Source organism: Somniosus microcephalus, chromosome 1, assembly GCF_052327205.1.
Source record: "Somniosus microcephalus isolate GS21.2 chromosome 1, FLI_Smic_1.0, whole genome shotgun sequence".
Lineage (NCBI taxonomy): Eukaryota > Metazoa > Chordata > Chondrichthyes > Squaliformes > Somniosidae > Somniosus > Somniosus microcephalus.
Genome location: NC_140987.1, coordinates 439,151,711 through 439,167,808, shown reverse-complemented (window position 1 = coordinate 439,167,808; position 16,098 = coordinate 439,151,711). Strand labels below are relative to the sequence as shown.

The following is a 16,098-nucleotide window of genomic DNA, read 5'->3' as shown; positions in this document are numbered from 1 at the left end:
ATACATCTCCTGTTGCTGAGCTTACCAAAGGTTTAAATGTAATTAGTTCTTGACTCAAATCATTGCCTCACAGTAGCTGGGTACTTTCCCTAGAGATGAACACCTGTAAACCTTCCCTCCTCCAGCCCGCACCCCCCCCCCCAACCTCAGGTTTGTTAGCCTTTCAGAAAATTCTTTGTGCTGCAGAACCTGAATCGACCTGAAACATTAACTCTTTCTCTCCACAGATGCTGCCTGACCTGATGAGTGTTTGCAGCATTGTGTGTCTTTATTTGCTAACACAGGGTGAGAGATTATTGTTTTTTGGTAAATTCCCTCACCTTGCATGAAAACAACCCAGCAAAGGCCCCCCCCCCCGCTCTGCTGGAGACTCTACTGTTCCACGGGGCACCAGCTGCTCTCTGGTACATCATCCATCCTGTTATTTTTCATGTGATGGCTGCTCGACCACAGGAGGCATCACTGCCACACCCGATCCAGTCCTCACCCACATGCGCACTTCCAGCAGGGGTCGCTGGAGAGCATTCCGGAGTAGCAACCCGGGGGCACTGAGGTTAATTATAGAACATTACAGCACAGAAACAGGCCATGCAACCCATCAAGGCTGTATCGGTGTTTTTCTCTATGTGAGCCACCTATTTTAATCCCCATCTCCTGCTTGCTGCCCATACCTTTAATATTTCTCTTTTTCAAGCAATCTAATTTTTTTTTTTTTTTTTTTTTTATAAACGAATTTATAGACTGTTTCAACAATGGTTAGTGGCAGAGAATTCCCCATTGTTACCACCCTCTGTGTAAAATTATTATTTTTATTATTCATTCTCGGGATTGTGAAGCACTTTGTGACATTTCAGTACATTAAGGATGATATACAAGTGCACGTTGTTGTGACGGAAAGGAGGTTGTTTCAGCAGCGTTAGTGACCATACCTTGCAACAGGAAATATGGTGTAGAAATTAAACAATCTTAAAAGTCACCCTGTTTTCTGCAAATCGATCTGTGGCCTCCCCTTTTCCACCATACAGAGGAAGAAAAAAAAACAGACATATGATGCTTAAGTGAGAAAGCATCAATGATGGGGCCTACGAGAAATCAACTCATATTATGGTTAGAAATTTGTATTCACCTCATCACACAGCTAACCGTAATGCTGAGGTGACTGCGCTCAAACAGCACAACTCAAATATCAAAATCCGACTGCATGGACCAAGAGAACAGGGTGAAAGTCAACTTGATCAAACAAAAACAAAAAGAGCTATTAATCTTTTAAAAAACGTGTCATGCATTGCTTGCATGGACCATTGATAACTGTCCTTTGGACAGAATAACATTACAAAATCATTGCCTATCGCAGCAGCCAACAATCTGAAATAAGACCACCATATTCAGCAACTGTCTACAAGGCCAGTAAAGACGAGATTATTTAATCCATTTGAGGAGAAATGGTCTTCTCACTCTGGACCTTGCATGCAATTCACAGCCCATCTAGAGCCATCCTTTGTTTCTTAACCTGTCCCATTACCACCTCCTCTTGCCTTGAATATCTCTTAATGTCTCTCAATGTCTCTTAATCTCTCCGGCTTTCTATCCTATCACTGACCTTCCCTTTTGTTCTTTCATCCTCTCCCCCTTTTCCCAGCCCCTAAACTTGCTTTCCATTTCCTGCTTTTTTCCAGTTCTGACGAAGGGTCTTCGACCTGAAACGTTGACTCTATTTCTCTCTCCATGGATGCTACCCTGGCCTGCTGAGTTTTTCCAGCGTTTTCTGTTGTTAGTTCGGATTTCCAGCATCCGCAGTATTTTGCCAACGGATTTATTAACTTGTCTTTCGGCCTCACTTAGGTTATCACGCCAAGTTTCGCACACTAACCTAACCACCTAAGAATGCCAAAAAATATTGTCCATTCAAAAGCGAGCAATCTGAATAACAGATTACAGAATAACATGGATTACAATCGGGCCCTCACACTTCCCATTTACAAACATTAGTAAAGAACCTATGCGACCAATTCTTCATGCAGATGATAAGCCACCGTCATAAGCTAGACCATCTAATCAGTAATTCCCACCACTCACAAACGTGAACTTAATGCAAAAAGATTTTCAAAGCAGGGGAAAAGGTTGGACGCCAAACAGGAGGGAAGAAAAGAATAAAGCAGGGAAAGGAGTTGGAGTTAGAATCAAAAGCATGGTAGAAGAGAAGGGGGCTTTTAAGACAGTGAGGAAGATAGCATGGTGGAGGAATTTGGGGAGAGTTTCAAAGGGGAAGGTGGAATGGTTGAAAGAGCAAGCTACTGCACAGAGCAGAGGATGCACACAGCTGGAGAAGCTCGCTGAAGTAGGATGGGGAGAGGCTATGGAAAGTAAGGACAAGGATCTTAACATTGGTTCGTTGGGACACGAGGAGCCAGTGGAGCTTGGTAAGGGCAGGGGGTAATAGACGTGCTGGACTTAATGTGAGTAAAGACACAAGCTGCAGCATTTGGTGGAGTTGAAATTTCTGGAGAAACAAAGCTTTGAGGTGACAAAAATAAGGATTAGAGGTTTATATAACTAGTCCCATGAAGTTGAGAGGTCAAATCCCATGACGGCACGTTCAATAAATCTGGTAATTTGTGGGATGGTGGCAGGAAAAAGAGTGACCATGAAAGCTGCTGAATTATTGTTAGAAGTCCAAGTGGTTCACTAATGCCCTTCAGAAAAAAGGAACTGCCACCCTTACCACATCTGGCCCACACAAGTCCAGTCCCGTGATATGTGGTCGACTCCTAATGCCATCTGGAGTGGCCTAGCAAACCACTCAGTTGTCAAAGCAATCACTACAGATGGCCCACGACCACCTCACAGGGAAACTAGGGAAGGGCAATAGATTCCATCTTGCCATCGTTGTCCACATTCGCAAAAGGGCGGGAGGATGTTGCAAAGATAGAAGGAAGTGGTATTGGATTGGGGCAACTGCAGAAAAGAAATTCAGTTCAGAACCAATACAAGGAAAGACTATACAAACATATGGCTGAAATAGAGGACCCAAACAAACTCATTGATTCAATAGTTAAAACAATTTTCAGTTATTTTTCTTCTTGATAATGTAAAGTAAAATGGTCAGTTGTTTTAAAATATATTTTTGTTTTCGTGATGACTGCGAAGTATGCCACTGTTAACAAGCAGAACCTTTCCAATAGTCGGAATCAGCACCAAGCAGTTGTATGTCAGATGTAGCACTGCTAAATGTTATGCCTGAACTCGTACCTTAGAACAGCCCCATCCGATGCACCAGTGAGATTTTTTTTCTATTTAACATATCAGCCATCTTTAAGGTCTCTCCAAGCGAGATTGTCAAGTTGATGTCAATTTATGCCAATTTCCGCAGTTCTTTTTTGGTAAGTTTGTCTGGACTGCATTTAAACATGGGTCCCAAAGAAGAAAGAGCACTGAAATGGTTCCAACATATAAATGTCACCAGTCTACGATAACATTTTTTTCCCCCGTGTATTTCTTCCTCCACACAACAGAACAGGTCCCTGGTCAGGTAATACCTCATTTCCAAGCCTCCATTGATATCACAAGTCAATTGATGAGTAACTTCACCTTTTCTCTCTTACTGTGGGGAAACAACTAGACCCAGACTATGCTTTGTACATCTTGAACAGCCAAGATTGGAAACAGAATGCATCTACTTTGGAACAGTAGATGCAAATCCACATTCTAACATTTAAAGACATAACAAACCAGAGTGCCAAGACATTGCTCGTAAAGCAGCTATCCAAAAGAAACAGAATTGTAGATATTTTCCACACAGGGGAGGGCCACTTAACCTTTCTTGCCTGTGTTGAAGTTCGATCCCGCTTGGGGGTTAACCTTATACATTTCCATTTTCCTGACAAACGAGTCTAAAAAGTACTTTTTATATATACTCACGCACTGTTTCACTTTACACAGGGACTTTCTGATACCCAATATTTGATGTAGTTTTTTCCTTATATGTTTAAAATTTTGTACATATATGTCGATTAGAATATGTAAGGAACATCTTGCCTTTGGTTTTTTTTTTAAACTAAGTTTGCAGCCTGTACTAAGGCATGATTGTAAAATGAAGTAAATAAAAAGATGCTTTCCTAAAAGACTATTAACCTAAATAAACTGATGAGCACTACACGGACGATGCCACTGCTCATAACGTCAATTACTTAGGAGAGTGCCTTAAAAATGAAACCTGACCATCTTCAAACATGTGTGCCAGTTACCTGCATAAAACTTACTTTGTCAAAGGGTCTTTAATGGCAAAATGAACCCTCCTCCTTCTCCAGAAAACTTGTTCATAAAGATATCAATTTAAACAGAACAAAGGTGACAGACAAAAAGGTCAAATGCATTCTCAAATGGCAGTGGCTGCTGCCAACGTGCATGTGCAGCTGCTACAGCTTCATGTATTTTTTTGGTTGTTTGCGTTTGATTATAATAAAAACTATTCTGGGGAAGGGCGGCACTGAAGGGGTTCATTTTTTTTGACAGTTGTTTAAAAAAGTGGTTTGGGTTTCATTCTGTAAACGTCTTTCACCTCTTGCTAGAGATTTAGTACCTCGTAAACAGTGAAAGATTACATTAGAAGTTATGGGGGGGGGGGGGGAGAATATTTTTGGTCATATATTTAAAAAATGTTGTTCACCATGGCAACATGCAAGACCGAGCAAGTCAACATAACCTATTGGTGTGGCGAAGCCAGGCTTCCAATGTTCTGATTAGCTAGCAGCCTCCAGGACCGATCGTTTTTGGAGCCACTATAGGTTGTTTCCAATGCCAATCACTGGATCTCGACAGCTGATTTATCATCAAGGTAGGTTGAGACATTGGCGATGGTAATTGCAGCGATTTTTCCAAACAATATATTTTGGGGGTGAAAAAAAAGGCAGCAGTCGAAGATGAAGGAGAAGCTGAAGTAGTGGCAGATGCGCAGAACGATACTGCGCAGCTTCCAGTTCGTTGGCAGCAGTCACTCTGTTCTCAAATAATGGTGAAACAGTAACAAAGCTATTGAAACAACAAACTGCTGTTAACTATATATTTTTTGTTGCTGTTCTGGTGGAGTACAGACATGATAAGCAGGGGACTTCAGAGCCGGTGTACGTTTTTCATTTCACAAGTAAAAGATAAGACAGCCTCACGAACAGAAATAAAAATAAGCTTTGAATTTAGAAAATACAAATAGTTTTATATCTACAGCAATTTGATGGAAACTACCTGTCAACATCACTGTGGCAAACGTTGCGATCAAGGGCTTCCATTTCATGACTTAAGCTTTTGCTCGAGTAATCTAAATGGAACTGGGATTATATAGGGTCATTACATTTAATCTGGGTTAATCTTACAATTTATTTATTGGCAGAGCATATTAACAATAGAATTCCTTACCAAGCCACTCGATATAGGAAACGCATGTTTTGTAAGATTCTCGAACATGGATTTTCTGCTGCGACCTTCCTGTTTGAGAGCAAACCTCAGGTTTCGCATATCCTGCCAAAAGTAAAAAGTAGCTATATCAGTGTGCAATAGGTACAGAACAGCCTTGTCATAAGAGATAGCACAGTTACTTATTCCCTCTTGCTCTTGAAAGCTATAAAGATGTAAACAGCTTAGTCTTAAAGGCACAGAATCGTGGATTTGCAAAATAATGAAAAAAATTCCCCCCACAACTGTTGTTTCATATTACATCACACATAGAGAATAACAGAGCAATAACATGTGGTTAGAGGTCAAATAATAAACAGGGATTGTTATATTAGTAGGATTGTACAGCAGATCCCCTAATTGTGGGAAGGAAATGGAAGAGGAAATCTGTAGACAGATCAGGGAGTTGAGTAGAAACAACAAAATTATTGTTCAATGAGATTTTAATTATCTAATCATGGGGTGCCATTACACTACTGGGTGTATTCTATAAGCCACCAACTAGTGGGAAGGATATAGAGGAGCAAATTTGCAGGGAAATTACAGAGAAGTGCACCAACTAGAGTAGTGAAAATGGGGGACTTCAATTATTCTAATATAGACTGGGATAGTAATAGTGTAAAGGGCAGAGAAGGGGAAGAATTTCTGGCGCGTGTTCAGGAGAACTTTCTTGATCAGTACGTTTCTGGCCCAACGAGGAAGGAGGCATTGCTGGATCTGGTTCTGGGGCATGAGGTGGGTCAAGTGGAGCAAGTGTCAGTAGGGGAACCTTTAGGAAACAGTGATCATAAGGTTTAGCTTAGCTATGGAAAAGGACAAGGAGCAACCTAGAGTAAAAATATTTAATTGGAGGAAGGCCAATTTCAGCGGGTTGAGAAGGATCTGGCCCAGGTAAATTGGAGACAAAGATTGGCAGGCAAAACTGTAATTGAACAATGGGCTGCCTTTAAAGAGGAGATGGTTTGGGTACAGTCGAGGTACATTTCCACAAGGGGGAGAGGTAGGGCAAGCAAAGCCAGGGCTCCCTGGATGACGAAAGAGATAGAGCGCAAGATGAAGCAGAAAAAGGGGACGTATGATAGATTCAGGTTGCGAATACAAGTGAGAACCAAGCTGAATATAGAAAGTTCAGAGGAGAAGTGAAAAAGGAAATGAGGGGCAAAGAGAGAGTATAAGAATAGATTGGCAGCTAACATAAAAGGGAATCTAAAAGTCTTCTATAGGCATATAAACAGGTAGCAGGAGGAGGGGTGGGGTCAATTAGGGACCAAAAAGATCTACGCATGGAGGCAGAGGGCATAGCTTAGGTACTAAATGGGTACTTTGCATCTGTCATTACCAAGGAAGAAGATGCTGCCAAAGTCAATGAGAAAGAGAAGGCACTTGAGGTACTGGATGGGATAAAAATTGATAAAGGAGGTACTAGAAAGGCTGGCTGTACTTTAGTTAAGTCACCAGGACCGGATGGGATGCTGAGGGAGGTACGGGTGGAAATTGCAGAGGTACTGGCCATAATCTTTCAATCCTCCTTAGATGTGTGAGTGGTGCCAGAGGACTGGAGAATTGCAAATGTTATACCTTTGTTCAAAAAAGTGTGTAAGGATAAACCCAGCTACTACAGGCCAGTCAGTTTAACCTTGGTTGATGGGAAGCTTTTAGAAACGATAATCCGGGACAAAGTTAACAGTCACTTGGACAAGTGTGGATTAATTAAGGAAAGCCAACACGGCTTTGTCAAAGGCAAATTGTGTTTAACTAACTTGATCGAGTTTTTTGATGAGGTAACAGAGAGGGTTGATGTGGTGTACATGGATTTCCAAAAGGCGTTTGATAAAGTGCCACATAATAGGCTTGCCAGCAAAGTTGAAGCCCATGGAATAAAAGGGACAGTGGCAGCATGGATACAAAATTGGCTTAGTGACAGGAAACAGAGAGTAATGGTGAACAGTTGTTTTTCAGGCTGGAGGAAGGTATACAGTGGTGCTCCCCAGGGGTCGTTACTAGGACCACTGCTTTTCTTGATATATATTAATGACTTGGACTTGGGTGTACAGGGCACAATTTCAAAATTTGCAGGTGACACAAAACTTGGAATATAGTGAACAGTGAGGAGGATAGTGATAGGTTTCAAGAGGACATAGACAGGCTGGTGGAATCAGCGGACACATGGCAAATGAAATTTAACACAGAAAAGCGTGAAGTGATACATTTTGGTAGGAAGAACGAGGAGAGGCAATATAAACTAAAGGGTACAATTCTAAAGGGGGTGACCTGGGGATATATGTGCACAAATCGCTGAAGGTGGCAGGGCAGGTTAAGAAAGCGGTTAAAAAAGCACACAGTTCCTGGGCTTCATAAATAGAGGCATAGAGTACAACAGCAAGGAAGTTATGATGAACCTTTATAAAACACGTTCGGCCTCAAATGGAGATGTGTGTTCAATTCTGGGCATCGCACTTTAGGAAGAATGTGAAGGTCTTAGAGAGGGTGCAGAAAAGATTTACGAGAATGATTCCAGGGATGATGGACTTCAGTTACGTGGATAGACTGGAGAAGCTGGGGCTGTTCTCCTTAGAGCAGAGAGGATTTGATAGAGGTGTTCAAAATCAGGAGGGGTCTAGACAGAGTAGATAGAGAGAAACTGTTCCCAATGACGAATGGGTCGAGAACCAGAGGAGACAGATTTAACGTGGTTGGCAGAAGAACCAAAGGCGACATGAGGGAAAAAAAAATTTTTACACAGCGAGTGGTTAGGATCTGGAATGCACTGCCTCAGGGTGGTGGAGGTAGATTCAATCGTGATTTTCAAAAGGGAGTTGGACAAGTACCTGAAGGAAATTTTTTTGCAGGGCTACGAGGAAAGGGCAGGGGAGTGGGACTAGCTGAAGTGCTCTTGCAGGGAGCCGACACAGGCTCGACGGGCTGAATGGCCTCCTTCTGTGCTGTAATCATTCTATGATTCAATCATTGATTGGGAGGAGAAGGAATTAGATGGAGAAAAGGAATGAAATTCGTAAAATGTGTACAAGACTCCTTCCTTAATCAGTGTCCATATGCCTACAAAGGGAGAGGCATTGCTAGATCTAGTTATGTCAGCAGTGGAGTCAAGTCCCACTCCAGAGACTTGAGCACATAATCCAGGCTGACACTTCACTGCAGTACTGAGGGAGTGCTTCACTGTTAGAGATGTTGTCTTTTGGATGAGACGTTAAACCAAGTCTGCCCTCTCAGGTGGACTTAAAAGATCCTATGGCATTATTCGAACAACAGCAGGAGAGTTCTCCCCATGTCCTGGCCTATATTTATTTCTCAACCAACACCACTAAAAAAAATTATCTGGTCATTAGCACATTGCTGTCTGTGGGTGCTTGCTGTGCACAGATGAGCTGCAGTGTTTCCTACATTAGAACAATGACTACACTTCAGTGCTTAATTGGGTTTACTGACCTACATTGGCACCCGGTTAAGCAACGCCTCGATTTTAAAATTCTCATCCTCCACCATGGCCTCACCCCTCCCCATCTCCTCCAGCCCAACAACCCTCCGAGATGGACGATAGCAAAATACTGCAGATGTTGGAAATCCGAAATAACAACAGAAAATGCTGGAAAAACTCAGCAAGTCAGGCAACATCCGTGGAGAGAAATTTGAGTTGACGTTTCGGGTTTGACCCTTCTTCAAAACCCTCCGAGATATCTGCGCTCCTCTAATTCTGGCTTCTTGCGCGTCCCTGATTTTAATCGCTCCACCATTGGCGGCTGTGCCTTCAGCTGCCGAGGCCCTAAGCTCTGGAATTCCCTCCCTAAACCTCTCCGCCTCTCTACCTCTCTTTCCTCCTTTAAGAACTAGAGAACAATGCTGGGATATTTTTTAAAACCTATCATCTGCCCTAGTATCTCATGTGGCTCAGTGTCAAATTTTGTTTGAAAACGCTCCTGCCTGGAGACGTATTACGACGTTAAAAACCGCTATATAAATGAAAGTTGTTGTTGTAAAGCATTTGGGATATCCTGAGGTCTTGAAAGGCGCTATATAAATGCAAGTCTTTCTTTTTTAAATGTGGGTGAGCACCTTGGAAGTAGTGACCATAATAGAAGGTTCCGTCCAAATACAAAGGGAAAAATGTTAACACAAAAACAAAGACACCAGATTGGAAAAGGGCAGATTTCAGAAAAGTAAGTAAGCTAGCTAAAGTGAGGTGAAGAGAGAAATTGGCACACAGGACTAGAGAACAATACTGGGATATTTTTTAAAAGGAGATTGCAAAGGTGTACATATACAAGTACATATTATTAAAAAAAAGACTACAAGTTGCAGGATACCATGGATAAAAAAAGAGGTTAGAACCTAACTAAAATTGAAGACGAGAGCATATGGGGCCTATAAGTGTGATAAAAATTATTTTTTAAAATTTAGAGAATGAGAGAAAATAAGGAAAGAGGTTAAGAGAGGGATAAGGAAAGCGAGGAGGGAGTAAGAGGAGACAATTTCAAAAAATATTAAAAAGAACAGTAAAGTATACTACAAATACCAGTGTAAAAAGAGAATTGGTAAATGTGAGGTGGGACCAGGGAAGAGGGGATACAACAAGTACTTAACTTCTGTTGGTACAAAGGAGGACACTGGGGCGGAGGTAAATTGATTGAGTGCGAGGTATTAAGAAGTATAAGGAAAGTATTAGAGAAGTTAGTTAAATTAAAGGAGTGCAAAGTGTTGGGACCTGATGGGATCCGAGGGAAATGGGGTAAGAAATAGCAGAGACCCTTGAAATTATATAACAAGCCACCACACAGGAGAAGATTAAAGGGTCTGGAATTAGATAGAGAGTAGCTATTTGGACTGGGAGAAAGGGGGAACAGACAGGAGATGTTAAGGGCAGTTTCTCAGAGTGGTTGGAGGTAGTTGACGTTATCCCACAGGGTTCTGTTCTGGGACTCCTTCTGTTCATTGTGTCCATCAATGATTTTTATATAAGGCTAGAGGGAGTGGTGTCCAGGTTTGAAGACAATGGGCTGGATTTTGCAGTAGAAGTAACGGCGAGGCTAACAGTGCTCACCATTATTTACATGGAAATCAGACAGTAACTTCCGACAACCACACATGCGCAGTTAAACGCGGAAATCAGGAAGTTGCTTTCTGAGTTGCCCTGCTCCTCCAGAAGCTGCATGATAACAGTATCTCGCTGACAGACTCACCATTCAATTACATTGAACGGCATGAGGTTCCTGTACTTACCTCATAGATACAGGCGAAACGCGCCATAAAAAGCTTGTCCATTCCAGTGTAAGTACCCTTCTAACGGCGTGATAAGTCTTAATTACTGCCAAAAACTTCTCTGGCACTGAAAATTAAGTTTTACAAGTGTGGCGTCTCATTCCTTCAGATATTAATTGTTGTTGGAGATTTAAAAAAAAGTTTTGCTTTTCCTTTGTCTCTTTTACCTCTCTCTCTTAATCTCATCTTTCTTTCCCTCTCTTTATTTTGCTTTCTGTACCTGATTTGACATTAAATTAAACATTCTAACTGACTTTTCCTGGTTCAGACTCTGCGCTGCTCATCAACGATTCTTCAATCTGATTGGTTAAGGAGATGCACAGTTGCTTGTCCTGTTCACACAGGTCCCAGATGCGCTGTAGAGGGCGCTGCGCTTTTGGGATAGTTGTCTGACGGGAACTTCCAGTGCATAAGCCCATAGAAAGTCTATGGGCAAGTGCAAGTGTAATGAACGGACTGCAAAATCCAGCCCAATACTAAAATAGGAGGCATAGTAAGTAACTCTGAGGACCAAAGAAAGCTGCAAGGGGATATTGGTGAGATGATGAAATTGGCAAAATAAGTAGCAGATGAAATTCAATGTCAGTAAATGTGAGGTGGTACATTTTTGTAAGTGATAATTCTATATTTTGAATGGGGGAAAAGGTGCGAGACGTTCAACTTTTTCATACCGTTAAAATCTCAGGCAACAGTTGAACTGGTTAAGGCTACAGACCGGCAAACTCCAAGGTTTGATCAGCAGTCTATGTTGAGTTATCTGATAAAAACAGAAGAACTAGGAGCAGGAGTAGGCCATTCGGCCCTTCTCCGCCATTCAATGAGATCATGGCTGATCTTCTGCCTCAACTCCATTCACCGGCCCTATCGCCATATCCCTCGATGCCCTTACTAGTCAGAAATCTATCGACTTCTGTTTTGAATATGCCCAATGACTGAGCACCCACAGCCCTCTGGGGTAGAGAATTCCAAAGATTCACCACCCTCTGCGTGAAGAAATTTTTTCTCATCTCAGCCCTGAATGGCCTAATAAGAATAAGCCTGGTTGCCTGAGGTTAACCAGGCAACAGTAAGAGTACCAGGTAAGGAAGGGCAACGGTGGCCATGGTTCCAGCTCCTGATCACTATCCAGTAGCCTCTGCTGGAAGTGTGCTGTTGCGTGTCAGGTGAGGACAAGATTGAGCTCAGGATACGCCATACTGAATCAAATGTCCGGTCAAGGCTGACATTAATAATGGCCACTTGAGATGAGGCACCAGAGGACAACTGCTGCCAGTTGAGCTGTATACCTGCAAGGAGTCAAAGCCTTTAGGAGAGGAGGACAAGGAAGAAAATTGGCAGAAAAAAGGAGAAAAAACATTAAACACTCAGATTTTAAAAAAACACTAACAAAACAAAAGGATTATCTGACCTCTTAGCAACAACTTTTAAGCTATATTTGATGTCCAAATGCCTGAAGTGCAAATTCACATTCAAATAATACAACAATAATTGGTATGGCTCCCAGTACAGTTTAATTTCAACGTTGTACGTGCATCAGTATTACACAGCCATCGTTAGTGCGTGTGGCTTGTCGCCACAAATTATTCAATGGAGGAATTAAGGCATTTCATGACACGGGGTAGATTCCATTAGGACACTACTGTCTGGCACCAGATGCAACGGGACATTAAATAGCCCATGGGTGACCTTTCTGGGAATAACGCAATATTTCTTCGTGTAGGACATTATTTTATTTTTTTTAAAGTAAAACCACAGCTGTACTACAAAGAGTGCTATTCAATCAGCTGATGCACTGCAAGCAAATGCTGAGTCTCTTTAATTTTAATCAAATTTTTGGCATAGCTTTAAAACAAATGTCACCTCAGCAGTTCCAAATATTTTTTATTTTTTTTTGAGGCAAGAAAAAACTGAGTTCAGCCTCACAAATCAGGAAACTGATTAAAATACACAAAGACTGACTCAATTTGCTGTGAGCCAATATTTCCCACGACTGTTGGCTATAGGGAGCGGGTGGAGGCGGAGCTGAGCGGCAGAGCGACTACAAGAGGCCCCAGAGGCTGAGGTAGGCCCCAGTGCGGCATCGGCAGCGGGTGGAGGCGGAGCTGAGCGGCAGAGCGACTACAAGAGGCCCCAGAGGCTGAGGTAGGCCCCAGTGCGGCATCGGCAGCGGGTGGAGGCGGAGCTGAGCGGCAGAGCGACTACAAGAGGCCCCAGAGGCTGAGGTAGGCCCCAGTGCGGCATTGGCAGCGGGTGGAGGCGGAGCTGAGCGGCAGAGCGACTACAAGAGGCCCCAGAGGCTGAGGTAGGCCTCACCAATCTCCAATCTCAGGGAAGGAGAGAGGTAAAAAGTATTCAAGGTGTGACGTCACCACAAAGCGGGTAAGTGATTGATTGGTAAGTAATTCTCCCTTTTTAAGCTTAAATCTCGTTGGTTTATAGTTTTTAAGGTGTGATATTCACCATCTAGAAGCGAGGCAGAGGGTATTTAAGAATAATATTAATAAATTTAATTAATTACATAGAATGGGAGATCAGGTGATGTGTTGCTGCTGCAATATGTGGGAGCTGGTGGACACCATTGATGCTCAGGGTGATCACATTTGCAGTAAGGGTTGGCTGCTCGAGGAATTCCGGCTCCGTGTTGAAGAGCTGGAGTCCGAGCTTCAAACACTGAGGCACATCAGGGAGGGGGAGAGTTACCTGGATTCTGTGTATCAGGAGGTAGTCACACCAATTAGATTAATTAATTCAGATGTAGTCCGTGGCCAGGGTCAGGATGGTGTGACTAGAAGTGAGGCAGGTACGGGGATCCAGGAGGTAGTGTTGGAGGAGCCGCAGCCCTTGCACTTGTCCAACAGGTTCGAGGCTCTTACTCCCTGTGAGGATGGGAACAGGGACTGCGGGGAGGATGAGCAACCTGGCCATAGCACCGTGGAGTGGGGGGCCATTCAAGTGGGGGGAGTTAAAAGAAATGTTGTAGTGGTAGGGGATAGTATCATTAGGGGGATAGATAGAGTTCTCTGCAGCCGAGAGCGAGAGTCCCGAAGGCTGTGTTGCCTGCCCGGTGCCAGGGTTAAGGACATCTCCTCTGGACTGGAGAGAAACTTGGAGTGGGAGGGGGAGGATCCAGTTGTCGTGGTCCATGTTGGTACCAACGACATAGATAGGACAAGGAAAGAGGTTCTGCTGAGGGAGTTTGAGCAGCTAGGGGCCAAATTAAAAAGCAGAACCACAAGGGTAATAATCTCTGGATTATTACCTGAGCCACGAGCGAATTTGGCTAGGACAAATAAAATTAGAGAGTTAAATGCGTGGCTCAAAGACTGGTGTGGGAGAAATGGGTTTTGCTTCCTGGGACACTGGCACCAGTACTGGGGCAGGAGGGAGCTGTTCCGTTGGGACGGGCTTCACTTGGCCAGTGCTGGGACTAGAGTCCTGGCGGATCATATAACTAGGGCTGTAGAGAGGGCTTTAAACTAACTAGTGGGGGGGAGGTTCCTAGAGAGCAAATAATACAAATGACAACAGATGGTCATAGACTTAGGTAGCAGTGGGGAAATTAAAAACCAGAGCATGTCAGGAAGGGGCAGAAGGTATGGAGTAAAAGGTAAAGTAATAAAAAGGGCAAAAACAGGAACTAAGTGTCACAAAACATCTTTGAAAGTTCTCTATCTGAATGCACGTAGCATTCGTAACAAAATAGATGAGTTAATGGCACAAATAACTACATATGGGTATGATCTTGTGGCCATTACAGAAACATGGCTGCAGGGTGACAATGCCTGGGAATTAAACATACCAGGTTATTTAACGATCAGGAAGGACAGGCAGGAAGGAAGGGGAGGTGGGGTGGCTATGTTAATAAAGGAAGGAATCACTGTAATACAGAGAAATTATATTGGGTCAAAAGATCAGGATAATGAAACAGTTTGGGTGGAGGTAAGGAATAATAAGGGGAAAAAAACACTAGTGGGCGTAGTCTATAGGCCTCCGAACTGTGGCAACTCTGTTGGACGGAGTATCAATCAGGAAATAGTTGAGGCTTGTAATAAGGGAACATCTATAATTATGGGGGATTTTAACTATTATATTAATTGGACAAATCAAATTGGCAGCTGCCTTGAGGATGAGTTCATTGAGTGTATTAGGGATGGGTTTCTTGAGCAGTATGTAACTGAACCGACCAGGGGGCAGGCAACCTTAGATCTGGTCCTTTGTAACGAGACAGGATTAATTAAAAATGTCCTAGTAAAGGATCCCCTTGGAATGAGTGACCATAACATGGTTGAATTCCATATTCAATTAGAGGGTGAGAAGGTTGGATCTCAAACAAGCGTGCTAAGCTTGAATAAAGGAGACTATGAAGGTATGAGAGCGGAATTGAGTAGAGTGGATTGGGAAAATAGATTAAAGGGTAAGACTATACATGATCAGTGGTGTACATTTAAGGAGTTATTTTACAACTTCCAAAAAATATATATTCCACTGAGAAGAAAAGGGTGTAAAAGAAAAGACAGCCATCCGTGGCTAAGTAAAGAAATTAAGGATAGTGTTCGACTAAAAACAAGGGCATATAAGGTAGCCAAATCTAGTGGGAGGATAGAGGATTGGGAAAACTTTAAAAGACAGCAAAAAATAACAAAAAGATTGATTAAGAAAGGGAAGATAGATTATGAAAGTAAATTAGCAAAAAATATAAAAACAGATAGCAAGAGTATTTATAGTTATATAAAAAGAAAAAAGGGTGGCTAAAGTAAATGTTGGTCCCTTAGAGGATGAGACCGGGAAATTAATGGTGGGAAATATGGAGATGGCAAAAACACTGAATGACTATTTTACATCAGTCTTTACAGTAGAAGACACTAAGAATATCCCAACACTGGACAAACAGGGGGCTAAAGGGGGGGGGAGGAGCTAAACACGATCAAAATCACTAAGGAAGTGGTACTCGGTAAAATAATGGGACTCAAGGCGGATAAATCACCTGGACCTGATGGCTTACATCCTAGGGTCTTGAGAGAAGTGGCGGTAGGGATTGTGGCTGCATTGGTAATAATTTTCCAAAACTCCCTGGACTCGGCAATGGTCCCGGCAGACTGGAAAACTACAAATGTAACACCCTTATTTAAAAAGGGCAGTAGACAGAAGGGCTGGAAACTATAGACCGGTTAGCCTAACATCTGTGGTAGGTAAAATTTTGGAGTCCATTATTAAGGAGACAGTAACAGTACATTTGGATAATCATAATTTAATAGGACAAAGTCAGCATGGTTTTATGAAGGGGAAGTCATGTTTGACAAATTTGCTGCAGTTCTTTGAGGAAGTAACATATAGGGTGGATAAAGGGGAACCAGTGGGCGTAGTGTATTTAGACTTCCA

General features: G+C 42.6%; 1 protein-coding gene across 3 annotated transcripts in view; it reads right to left on the bottom strand.

Moving 5' to 3' along the window:
- Window positions 1-16,098, bottom strand: part of mtm1 (myotubularin 1) — a 151,218-nt gene that overhangs the window by 75,340 nt on the left and 59,780 nt on the right. For all 3 annotated transcript variants that reach the window (XM_086001477.1, XM_086001471.1, XM_086001461.1), the window contains exon 6: window positions 5,410-5,511. In XM_086001477.1, coding sequence (XP_085857603.1) covers window positions 5,410-5,511 — 102 coding nt within the window. The remainder of the gene's footprint in view (window positions 1-5,409; window positions 5,512-16,098) is intronic.